This window comes from Leuciscus leuciscus (assembly GCF_965113295.1).
Source record: "Leuciscus leuciscus genome assembly, chromosome: 23".
In the NCBI taxonomy this organism is placed as follows: domain Eukaryota; kingdom Metazoa; phylum Chordata; class Actinopteri; order Cypriniformes; family Leuciscidae; genus Leuciscus; species Leuciscus leuciscus.
The window spans coordinates 29184614-29197876 of NC_138747.1; the positions used below are offsets into that span (position 1 = coordinate 29184614).

General features: G+C 36.8%; 1 protein-coding gene across 1 annotated transcript; it reads left to right on the forward strand.

Annotated features, from left to right (window-relative positions):
* The first annotated feature begins 1432 nt into the window (after nucleotides 1–1432).
* Nucleotides 1433–12420, forward strand: inpp1 (inositol polyphosphate-1-phosphatase). Its single transcript, XM_082156530.1, has 6 exons — nucleotides 1433–2248; nucleotides 3447–3659; nucleotides 3764–3824; nucleotides 6650–6850; nucleotides 7811–7985; nucleotides 10791–12420. Exons 2-6 carry the CDS (start codon nucleotides 3456–3458, stop codon nucleotides 11260–11262), a joined length of 1113 nt encoding a protein of 370 aa, XP_082012656.1. The 5' UTR covers nucleotides 1433–2248; nucleotides 3447–3455; the 3' UTR covers nucleotides 11263–12420.
* Nucleotides 12421–13263: the final 843 nt, after the last annotated feature.

Here is a 13263-nt window from a genome sequence, read left to right on the forward strand (position 1 = left end):
GTCCTTATTAATCAAATGAGCACAGGTTTTTTGTTAATGTCCCAATTTAAGCGATTAACCAAAAAGTGGCCCACTTTGCCTGATATCACCCTATTTAAATACATTGCAAAAATGTAGCTTAGCCTTTCAAGCACTGAATACATTTGAGTTAACTTATGAATCCCATTAATAAAGTAATATTTAAAAAGTATATTTTCATGTTGTTGCTGAATAAAAGTATTAATTTATTTTATTTTTTTAAAGAAAGAAAATGCTGACCCCAAACTTTTGAACGGTAGTGTATGTTATATACAAAAGATTTCTATTTTTAATAAATTCTGTTCTTTTTTAACTTTTTAAACTCAGAATCCTGAAAAAGTATCAAAGGTTATAAGTATATTAAAAAAATCGAAAACCATTCTTTTAAATTGAAGTAATATTTCATATTATTACTGTTTTTTTCTGTATTTTTGATCAAATAAATGCAACGATGAGCATATGCCCCTTTTTTTTTTTACATTTGAGCCCCCACTGCATGAAAATCTGAAACTCTGCAAGATTTAATATTTTAAGTTTTACAATGTCTATTTAGAACAAGGCAGTTAGTGGTGTTGGTATACTTGCTCTGGGTGCCAGCACATGTGGGTGTGGATGGAAATGAGGAAGTAGAACAGCTGGCAAAGAAAGCATTAAATCATCCACAAATGGAAATGAATGTATCTTTAAGTAAATCAGAAAATCAAGAGATTGACATCAATCGAAATTAGTAAGAAATGGCAAATGATATGGAATAATGAATCTAAAGCAAGACATCTTTATCAGATTCAGGAGTGTGTTGGAAATGAGAGGAAAAGAAATGGAAATAGGAAAAAATATATAATTATTTCAAGGTTAAGAATTGGTCACACTGCATTACATTTATAAAATAGGGAAACAGGTAATTGTGACAAATGCGGAGATCCAGAGAAACAGTGCAGCATATTATTTCTGAGTGTGCTGCATATGTAAGGGAGAGGCGACAGTTAATTCAAGAAGTAGGATGGATGGGAATTCAATAAAAGTAGGCGATTGTTAGGAAACGAGGCAAGACAATCAAGAGTTATTATTTAAATATAAAAAAATTAAAACGGGATCAATGAATAGAATCTAGCTGTTGTGTGTGTGTTTTATAATTTATTTATTTTTATATTATTTTTTGTCCCTCGTTAATTTCTTTCAATTCTTCCAAAACTATGTGCACTCCACATAATGGTAATGCACCTTTTACGATGGCTTGCCAATCCGCCATAAAACACCAGAAGAAGAAGAAGAACTCTCTGCACGTCCCTGGTTGTTCCAGTTGACTTATTGATTAAAGCTTAGTTTATCAGAATGAAATGCACGTTCGTCTCCTGCAGAGGGCGGTATTGATGAACGAGCTCCTCCTCCTGCACTGAAGCCGTCTTTCCACTGCACAGGACATGACAGCGGACAGCCGTCGGACCGGAAGTCATTCATTTCCAATGGAGAGTAGTACGGGATCCAGTTCCGATCCAGGAGCCGGTTGAAAAACAGAGTTACGACACTCCTATAGACCGCCGTATTTAATGGCTCTGTTCCGATCATTTGCGTATGCGGAAATTTCAGATCCGATTTGAGTTTCGATGCGTTGAAATATCGAAACTTCTGCGGCTAGACCGTATGTGACCGGTCGACCGGATGTGATGTATTCTAATCAAAACAATGAGCGCGAAGCTAGACAGAATGACCAATATTTTAACTCTTTAACCTTATTCTGTAAACGACATTTCTGTAAAATGGAGGTTATTAATAATTAAGGCAGAAATAATTATTTTATAATTATTAAATTAATATTTTTATTGATTAGCTCTATAAAATCGACTGTGTTTTTATTTTAGATGTGTTGAGGGTCATTTGTTTTGTGTGGATATATTCATGCATGCATGCATGCATTACATTAATTAAAATCATTCATTTTACCATTGTGAATAGCCGAGAGTTGCTTTGCTTCACGACCAATTTGCCGCTAGGGGGCGAATGCGACAATCGTATGCGAATGACGTGTGCGGTGGAAAGGCGGGGAAATGCGCTCATTTCCGAGGCGTTTCCGTTATCTTGAGTTGAGTTTAATAAGAGGAATCCGCAGGTCACGCTTCTGAGATGATGATGTGTGCGCGCGCCCTCAGACACAGGATCAGATTCAGTTACAGTGACATATAGGAAGCGCGCGACTTCAACTCGAGGACAACACTGCGGATTCATTTCAACGGTATGAGCTGCAATTATTATGTGTTTACTTTATTTGTTAATGTTAGGTCTATCCAGTAATAATACAAGTCCAATAATAATAATGCAAGTCAGTAATACAAATACAAGTGATTCTATACAGATGTGTGTGTGTGTGTGTGTGTGTGTGTGTGTGTGTGTGTGTGTGTGTGTGTTCATGTATACGTGCTTGGGTTCTGTGTCTTTGTTTTTGCGTGTCTGTAAAGGTGATGTAAACAGTGTAACATTATGAACAAATTTCTAATATCCGTTCACCACATCTGTGAATTGCTTTTTAAAGAATTAAATCATTAAAATATCGATTTAAGTATATCCTGATATCATTTTCACTATGTATTGATGTCATACATTTGCATGTCTATTTGCATTAATTTGCACCATTCCCAATATTTGAGTCCAAAGTTGAACAAGCAGCATGCATGTGTACATTCATACAATACACTCACTGTTTAAATCACTTTACATTAAATTTGTCTTCAGTGTTATGATGGCTTATCAAATCTCTTAGCAACTATAGTATATAGGCGTGACACTCAGTAAACTCATGTGTTAGACATCTGTGAGGCATTTCCTGTGATTGATTTGCACAAAGACATCTTCGTCTGTCATTGTCCTCGGGTGTTCGTCGTGATCTTAAAGTTTTTGTCCCAGTTGGAGCTCTTTTTAGGTTGATCATATTTTTGAAGCTTGACCTGATTTTCTCTTGACCCCATTTAGTGTTGAAACTGACATACTTAAAAAAAAAAAAAAAGAATCTTACTGAAAGCTAATTGTTTTTGAGATATCAACCTAAAATTAGGAACACAACTTGTTCAGATTTTTTGCCTTTGATTTTCTTTTAGAGTACAGCATGTTTTGAAAATATATATTTTATATAAAATATGAAGAATTACATTTTTACACGGTACATTTTCATAAACTCAAAATGTATAAATTTTTTTCTGTTTCATTTTCTTAATTTATTTCACATTTACAAAAAATCTGCCAAATGTAAAACAAGTCCAATCTTACGTCTATATTCCAAAGCCTTCTTGAATTACAACCATTTAAGTTCGGAATGTGCATTTTAATGGTTATGCAAAACCATTATGTGGTAAATGGGTTTTAAGTGACACTTAAGGGGTTGAACAGCATCATTATGACTATGAGATCTATACAGCTTGAGTATTTGTGATCCACAGGTCTCCAGTATGGCAGAGTTGCTGCGGTCACTCCTGAGCGTGGCAGAAAAAGCTGCAAATGTGGCTCGCGTCTGTCGTCAAGAAGCGTCTCTTTTTGAGCTCCTCGTACAGGAAAAGACAGGAGCTGACAAAAACAAGAAGTTCGTCCAGGACTTCAAGACGCTTGCTGATGTGGTGATACAGGAAATGATTCGCCATGATGTTTGTGCCAAGGTTCTTAAAAATAAAGCTCTCATTGAGATCAAAATTTATTTGAATTAAACTGATCAGTTTCTGTTGAGGGCTAAACATTCTTCATTCTTGCTTTATGATTCTAGTTTCCAGAATTGACAGGCTTTATTCATGGAGAGGAGTCAAACAAGTTTGAGAACGGGCTTGGTGAGTTACCCTGTATTTCTTTTTAATTGTGCTGCATTTGAAAGGATTTCATATTGCAATTATATTGAAATGTCATTCACCGCTCTTGTGGCACTTGATCTTTGACTCTTTAAGTCAGCATGAAACGGCAGACATGCGATGGTCTTTTCTTCCCTACTGTAACGTGTATCCGAGTGGAACGGCTTCTGGAAAAATAACAAATGTGAGTGGGGGGGTGGGCTTGATTTTGTCCATAGGGAGTTGGTTGGATGGTTTGCTGTTGTTGGATCTCATGTGATTGACAGTTTGCCTCACCCTGGGCTGGCGCCAGTAAACATGTGATCAGAGAAGAAAAGAGATGTCACTGAAAGGGTTGCACTTTATTACAGTTCGTTACTTGGTTATTACCTGGTTATTGTAAATACTATAATAAGTACATAGTATGTACATGGGGAACAGGACTGAAAAATAAAGTGATTAAGGTTACGAGGCACATGCATTTGAACTCAACTGAAATATGGACAGCTGGCATAATGTGGATTGTGTGACAATATAATTAACATTTCTTTGCATGCAGAAGTTGTTTAGATGATTATTTGGAAAAGTAGAATCAGATCAAATTATGCGAACGTTAAATTCTGAGTTGAAGTACGGTATGTTGAGGTGTGCTGTCCTTGTAGCAGTGGTATGAGAAACGATATGATTTCATAAAGGATCCAAGCATTCTGTTGTAGACAACATAGGATTGGCCTAGTACAGAGCCTTGTGGGACTCCCTGTTAAGATGCATGATGCAGGAAGTGCTCTCACAGGCACTGTTTACACCAAACTCAAGCAAATGTTTCCGATCACAGTTTTTAGCCTGATTCATGGGGGTGTGTATAGCCCTACTCGCACGGGACTAGTATTACCTGGTGACCTCTAGTCATTTGTAATAATTGCGGAGGTTGTCTGTGATCTTAATCCCGTGCGAATCGGCCATGTCTGTGATTTGGCAGGTCGTTTCTAATTTTTTCAACGTTTTTGAATCCTGTGCGCCTTTTTATCCATCTTTCGTGAAGAATGGAGGCTGTGTTAGAGTGTTTTGATAGTATTTTGGGTGCTGGGTCATATCGCTATACACCATACAACTATACAATTTGCAGAAAGAGAAAGTTGAAAACCATCAGAAGAGCAAAAACAAAAAGAATGATTAGATGGAGATGGATGACATGTATGGCAGTCGATATGTTTATGATACATCATACAGCTAGACCTATAATAACGACAAGATATTTCCAAGCAATAGCCTATTGACATCATATCCGGGATATGAGTCAGTAAATTCGAGTAAAATCACAGGCTTCGGTTATCCCGTGCGAATGGGTAATTTCTAAATCATACGAGGTCCCCAGATAATACTAATACATATGGCTTATGCCAGGATTTGAGGTTATGCAAACCATTTTTAAATCAGATGGGTGGGATAAAGCCAGTGGGGAGGATGTGGCCGGAGCACCTTGTAGGCAAATGGTTTCGAGATGATAGAAGAATCATAGATATCATTATGGAAGTATGAGGATATTGGAGGACCTAAAGAATATTTAGCATGAGATAGTAATGCAAATGTCTGTTTTGAGGCGTTCACGAGATGCCTGGGAATAACGTGTCATTGTCTTCATACCTGCACTTCATAACTCGTCACCTTTCTGTGAAATTTTGAAAGGAGGTTTTTTATGAGGGCGTATATGAATGTTCAGAAATTCTAATTGCTTTTTCTTTTCATCTTCTCACTGTATGGTGCCTAATAAAGTAGCGCAGAGATGCTTTGTGTACAGGAGTAACTGCGGTCAATTTTCCATAAGTGTATTTTCCATATTTCTACTTTTCCATAAGTGCCACCTACTTTTAGAGAGTGAATTTGCATTTTCATTGAGGCCATCTGCCAGTTATATAACATGCATAATCATTTATAGGCTGAAACTTGAGGTTTATCATTTAGGGGGGGGGGGGAGAATGTGTCAAAATTTGAGTAGCAAATTAGTTTTAAGTCATAGGTTTTATAGTCATTTACAGTTTAGGATGTTTCCATGTAGTTTCTGAAGAACGTTACTGCCTAAAAAACATGTAGTTCTATTCTAATTTAGAAATTTTCTGAAACAATTTTAACTGCCGATTCCAAGCAATTAAAAAGAATAATATTTTTCTTTTATTTTACTGCTTATTCCAAGCTCTTTTTTTTCTTTCTTTTTTTCTTTTTTACTGCTTATTCCAAGCTATTTTTAGATTATTATTTTTATTTTTATTTAACTGGTGATTCCAAGCTATTTTTTTTTTTTTTACTGCTTATTACAAGCTATTTTTAGATTATTACATATATCTTTTTTTATTTAACTGGTGATTCCAAGCTATTCTTTTTTTAATATATTTTTTAACTGCTGATTCCAAGCTTCTTTTCTTTTCTTTTTTTTTTTTACTGCTTATTCCAAGCTATTTTTAGATTTTTTTTTTATTTATTTTTTACTGCTGATTCCAAGCTATTTTTTAGATTTTTTATTTTTTTTTATTATTATTTTTTACTGCTGATTCCAAGCTATTTTTAGATTTTTTTTTTTTTTTTTTATTATAATTTTTTACTGCTGATTCCAAGCTATTTTTTAGATTTTTTTTTTTTTTTTATTATTATTTTTTACTGCTGATTCCAAGCTATTTTTAGATTTTTTTTTTTTTTTTTTATATATAATTTTTTACTGCTGATTCCAAGCTATTTTTAGATTTTTTTTAAAACTATGCTTCTGTGATGGCAAAGAACACTCAAACTCAGAGTTAATGTATTAATGGAATAAATTGTGATTGTATGTCCATCAGGGGAGAGTGTTACTGTGACGGTCTGCGCTCGGGAACAGGACACGACTGCTCTGTTGGCTAAAGTCCTGGATGGGGATCAAACCGCCGCGTCCCTCCTGAGCAAAGCCATCCATCAGGACCTTCAGCTCAGAGACGAAACCGCCGAATCTCTGCAGCTGTCAATCAGCCCAGCCGACGTGGGCATCTGGATTGATCCCATCGGTAATGCATTTCTTATTTTCTGTCCATAAAATTAAATAATTGGTTTAACTTAGACATTGGTTGTACAGCATTCTGCTTAGACTGTAACTGCTTAGACTAGTCTTACAAGTTAGTCATCTAATTTTTAGTCTTAAAGGGATAGTTCACCCAAAAAAGTTCCCTTGATTTACTCTCATGGAAGCCATCCTGGGTGTATATGACATTCTTCTATCAGACGAATACAGTCGGAGTTATATAAAAAAAATGTCCTGGCTCTTCCGAGCTTTATAATGGGAGTGAATGGGCACAATTTTTTTGAAGTCCATACTAGTGCATCTATCCATCATAAAAGTGTCCCAAACGGCTCAGAGGGGTTAATAAAGGCCTTCTGAAGCGAAGCGTGACGTTGGTTTAAGTAAAATATCAACCAAAAGAGTGACGCCTGTATCATGTAAGAGTAGCGTAAGCTTTGACGCCTCTCGCTGTTCAAACAAACAGGACTGGGCAACCGCCTTCATCATTATATTGTGCGTCAAGTTCAAGTGTTACTCTTTTGGCGTAAGTCGGTGCGTACGGCCTCAGCTGGGAAGAGCCAGGACATTTTTTTATATAACTCTGATTGTATTCGTCTAAAAGAAGAATGTCATTTACACCTAGGATGGCTTCAGGGTGAGTAAATCATGGGCTAATTTTAATTATTAGGTGAACTATCTCATTAACTTAACTGTGTTTAACTGATCAGTCAGTCAGGTGTGTCATTGTTCAGTAGTTGCAGAACTAGTTGCAGGCATGTACAGGAGATAGTCATGTTAAAACTATGTGAAAAATGACTACAGAAACTGGCTGACACTGGAAACCTTGTTTTGAAACAGTTCAACCTGTAGAATAGAAAACAAAAGTTCAAACAGGTTAAATTCCTTATTTTTTCTCAGTGTGTTAATTGTTAATCAACAGATGTATTTGGTTATTTTCTTTGAACAGACGGGACAAGTCAGTACATTGAAGGGAAAGAGGAAGAGGAGCCGGATGAAGGCTTTTGTCCTTCTGGACTCCCGTGTGCTCTGGTTCTGATTGGGGTTTATTTACGGGCCACTGGCCAACCAATCATGGGTGTCATAAACCAGCCGTTCAACCGCAAAGACTCCACGGGTAAAGGGTAAGAGCGCTGCTTTACTGTGTGTAAGTGTAGTCACAGCTAAAGGGGTTTATTACACTCTTTGTAAATATCACGATAATAAATAAATAAAGACCTTAATTAAATCTCTAAGTATCACTTAAGTGATTGAGTTTGACACCAAAAATGCAGTTAAAAAAATCCAACAGTTAATTTTAAGTCTTAAACTATTTGAGAATGGAGAAATTATACTGATTAAGAGTTTCAAGAACTACAATTATTACTTTATTCCATATCTGTCACAGTAGCCGCGTTTCCACTGTCGGGCCAGTGCGAGCCAGGGCTTTAAACGGGCCGTGCCGGGCTGATAGCCTCGGGCTAATAGCACCGGGCCTGCGTTTCCACTGTCGGGCCAGGGCCGGGCCAGCTAGGGCTTTAAACGGGCCGTGCCGGGCTGATAGCCTCGGGCTAATAGCACCGGGCCTGCGTTTCCACTGTCGGGCCAGAAGCTCCACAGCGCTTCACTAAAACACGCCCGTAACACGCCTCTCTGGAACAAATTCACACTAACCCATTCACCAACAAATGGAAGTTTTATCAGAAAACTAATCAGAAATCACTGGAAACAGCGTTGAAAACAAACATGATAAAAGCGGCCATTTGCTGGCATTTTTGTTGTTTACTTGAATATTTAAAACCCAAGCATCGATGTTTTACCACAGGTTTACAATAAAAAGTGATACATTGATCATAATGAATTAATTTATGTCAAAATTGCACATTAGTCACTCAGAAATAAATTACCGTTAGGTCTATTTCACAAAAGAAAGAGGACACACTTACTTCTTCAGTCGCGTCTGTTACTGTTTATCTGGTAGTTACAGGACATATTTACATCACATTTAGAAAGAATGATCATTTCTACAAATATATGCCACCAAAAATACGACCTGAGGAGCTTAAGCACTCTCTCAACTCCAATACAGATATATACTGACAGATAAAATAAAAACATGACTGTGATAGCCTTTATGATTGGTCTGATTTCTTTTACTATGCGTATCTTCAAGCGTTTACTATGTTTACTATGGTAATGGTTAGCGGGCATAGTCTTTTGCATCACAAACACAAAGCATTCAAACATGAACGCGAGTTAAATCATTTTAAAAGTCTTTAATGCTGACAGAATTATCCGGCGCTGCCGTCTCTCGACTCAGGTGAACTCCGCCTCTGTTCGTAACCACTCCTCTAGCCCGAGCTGGCCCGCTCTGGCCCAAGGTATTCGACGGGCCAGAAATCCTGGCCGTTGGCCCCGAGTAAGCCCCGATCAAGCCCCGGAAGTGACAGTGGAAACGCGACTGGCCCTGGCACGCACTAGCACGGCCCGGCCCTGGCCGACAGTGGAAACGCGGCTAGTGAGTGGTAGAGAATGCACGATGAAACAAAGTAGTGTCCAAAATAAATGGTCTTTATTTAATCGTAGGAGGAGGAATACACACAACCATGTTAAACTAAGACGATACCGGGCCGCTTTTACATGCAAACCAATGGGTCAATTTAAAGAGCAATTCGCCAAAAATAAACAACAACAACATAAAAACTCCCTAAAGATTCATGTAAAAAAACCGCTTTTTGTAGCTTGTCAGAGACACACAAAAAATCAAATATGAGAAATTAAGAACTACAAAAAAAAAAAAAAAAAAAAAAGGTCAATTTGACCAGAATATCTTTATGTTCAAAATTAGCTGCACAGACACTAAATTAAAACATTCTTGATGTTTTTTTATCACTACTTGTGGTGACTATTTCCATTCTGGGGTACAAATAACTACAACTAAGTATAAATAGTATCTAACATTATTTGTGTAAATACTGCCTTTACATCTGGACCCCAAGCTTTAAAAGTATTGGTTTTCTCACACTTCTTTTCAGTGCTGCAACAAAATAGTAATTGAGAGATCCAAAAACAGCATTTCACAGACTTTTTGACTATGAAACTCAAATAAATGAAGAAATTGAGTATTTTGCATGGAATATTCTTCAATTTTGAGTAAACCTTGAGTCTTAAATTTCATAATTTCTCATGTATTAGTGTTTGACCAGCTCTAATGAAGGTTTTCTGTTTTACCTGACTCTTTACTGTTTTACAAAATGTTGATTTTTGGTGAAGTTCATGGAAACCATGTCAATTTGAACCCCAATAAAAATCAATAGCTGCTTTTGCACCGACTCGCCGAACGGTTTCAGTTATATTCCCACTTGAGCTTGGTTCGGCACAGCACCATAATGAACCGTTCTCGGTCCGGAATTCTCCGAACGGTTGAAAAAATGAAACCATATCCATAATGACCAATAGATGCGTTTTGGAAAGGCTGCACAAATGTACACGTCAAAACATTGCCTGCCTTTTATACACTTCGCTTTAATTCATCAGTTAAAAAAAAAAAGCAAATTATTTAAGCTGACGCATTACTTTTTAGTAACTCCAATATTAATGTGTCAATTTATAAATGCTTTACTCATCACATCAAAAAAAGTAATCTGATTACATCATGCACGGCACTTGTAACGTGTTACTTTTTACTCATCGCATCAAAAAAGTAATCTGATTACATAGAGTTTTGGCCCAAATGTGGCTAATGTTAGAGATGTGTTTCGGAAAGGCTTCAAATGTACGCGTCCGATGCACGTTTATGTGAAAGAGTCTCAAAATTTCAAGAAGAAATCAGTTGTTTAACCACTGCTATCGAGTGTGGGTCAAAAACACAGTAAGAAAGATTGAAGCTATCATGACCCAATACGTTGGTTACTGTATTACATAATGTCCTGATTTTGTCCTGATTGTAGATGGAAAGGCCAGCACATCTGGGGTGTCTCGTATGGAGATGTGAACGTGTGCTCGTTCACTCGGCCGTCGAATCCTCCGAGCGAGCGTTTGTCGGTTCTGCTGAGCTCCAGCGAGAGGCCCGCTGTGAAGAACGCGCTCGCAACGCTTCCCAACGGATCGCTGATGTACGCGGCGGGCGCGGGATACAAGCTCCTGTGTGTGGTGCGGGGTCGGGTGGACGTGTACGTGCTGTCGGAGGGGAGCACGTTTAAGTGGGACTCGTGCGCTCCTCATGCGGTGCTGCGGGCGCTGGGTGGAGGAGTGTCTGATCTGAGCCAGTGTGTCACGGGTCACACCACTCAACTCACGTACCATCAACCACACACACACAGACAAGGGGTGGACAGATGGGCCAACCGGGGAGGAATCATCGCTTACTTGGACTCCAGCGTTATTGAGAAAGTCGTTGAGGCGCTTGCTGGGAAGATATGACAAAGATATTATGCAAGTTTTATTTTTTGCGCATCATTTTATGTCCTTTTATGATTCTAGTTTCATAATGTATAGTGGCATATTTAAATGTTGGGTTTTTTAGGAGAAAAAAAAAATATATATCATACTTATCTACAAAGTTTTATTTTTTGGAAGAGTTTTCATTTTCATGAGAAAGGGGAAAGGGAAGCAATCACTTTGTTTCATTACAGATGATATCACAGGTTTGACAGTTACTTGAGACAAAAGGAAAGCTAGAAACTGGCAGTTCTGTGGGTTTGGATGGTCATGCGTAACATATGGACATTCATGCCCTTTTATGGTGATGTTTTTGACTTATTGTTGAGAAAAGCAGAAACATCATGAGTGCAATGACAGTCTCTCACCGGAACGACATTTGGCTTGAGTTGTACTTTACCGTCTCATTCTAAACCTTTGCGGACATATTTAAGAAATATTGTGAAATAATATTACAATTTAAATTAACTGTAATTTATTCCTGTGATCAAAGCTGAATTTTCAGTATCATTACTCCAGTCTTCAGTGTCACATGATCCTTCAGAAATCATTCTAATATGATGATTTGCTGCTCAATTATTAATAATGGTTCTTATTATCCATGTTGAATTTTTTTTTTTTTTTTGGTTGCTTAACTTATGAAAATCTTGTTAATTTTTTTTCAGGATTATTTGATGAATTATTGAAAGCACTTTTTTTTGTTTTTTTTTGTTCTTATCCCAAACTTTTGAATGATGGCCTATCATGATTTCAACAAAAATATGAAGCAGCAAAAACTGTTTCAACATTGATAATAATCAGAAATTAATCTTTAGCAGCAAATCAGGATATTATAATTCCTAATAACAGGAATAAATTATATTTTAAAATATATTCAAATAGAAAACAAATTGTTATAATATTTCAGCTTTTACTGTCATTTTGATTAAATGCAGCTTTGGTGAGCAGAAGAGACTTCATTAAAAATCATTAAAAAAAGTCTATTATTACAAACTTTTGACCACCAGTGTATGTCATATGAAAAACGTACAGCAAACTTTGTTCAGTATTTATGGGATATTTTATGTTCAAGACTTATCATAGCTGTTACAGTCTGTAACAGTCTTCTTTATGTATTGAAATATTAAATAATGAAAAATTGTTGTTTGCTATATTTGTTACCATGATGGAAAAACTTTTGAGAGCAAAGGAGCTGATGGGGAAAGTGTGTTAAACAGCTCAGAGGAAAACTGATGCCCTTTTATGTGCACAAACCATCAGAAAGATCCTCATTTAATTCTCTCTCGGCTTCGTGCCAGTGCCAGTGCTTATGACTAGAAAAGCATCACTTCACACTGTACACGTACAAGCCATGTGATTGAGTCAATTTATAGCAAATACTGGATAAATCTGATCAAAATTGTGGTTACAAATCACATTTTCACATTAACAAAACCCCTTTGGCTGTTCTTTAATGAGTCAAAATATCCACAATCAGCATTGGGGAAATGTAGTTTTAAAAATAATGCGTTATAAAATTGTGTTACTCCCTCAAAAACTAAATAAGTGACTATTTTGACGTTACTTTGGCGTTGCTTTCTCTCTTTTCGAGGCCTTGCAGGTGTTTTTCAACAATCTATACAACATCCACCTTCAGTTTCTTTTAAAAACACATTTACAATATTATATTCTGAGCACTTAAATATTTCATTAGAGCGATGTACGGCATACAAAAGATCTCTGAACACAAGTAACGTACATTACGTTATCAGATTACTTTCATGATGTACAGACCCTTTCCAAAAAATTAGAATATCATGGAAAAGTTTATTTATTTCCATAATTCCATTCCAAACGTTAAACTTCCATAGATTATAGATTCAGGGCCCACAACTTAAATGATTTCAAGTATTTAGTTGTTTATTTGTACATAATTTGGGCTTCCAGCTCATAAAACCCACGAAAACAGGATTTCAAAAAATGTGAATATTACATGAAATCACA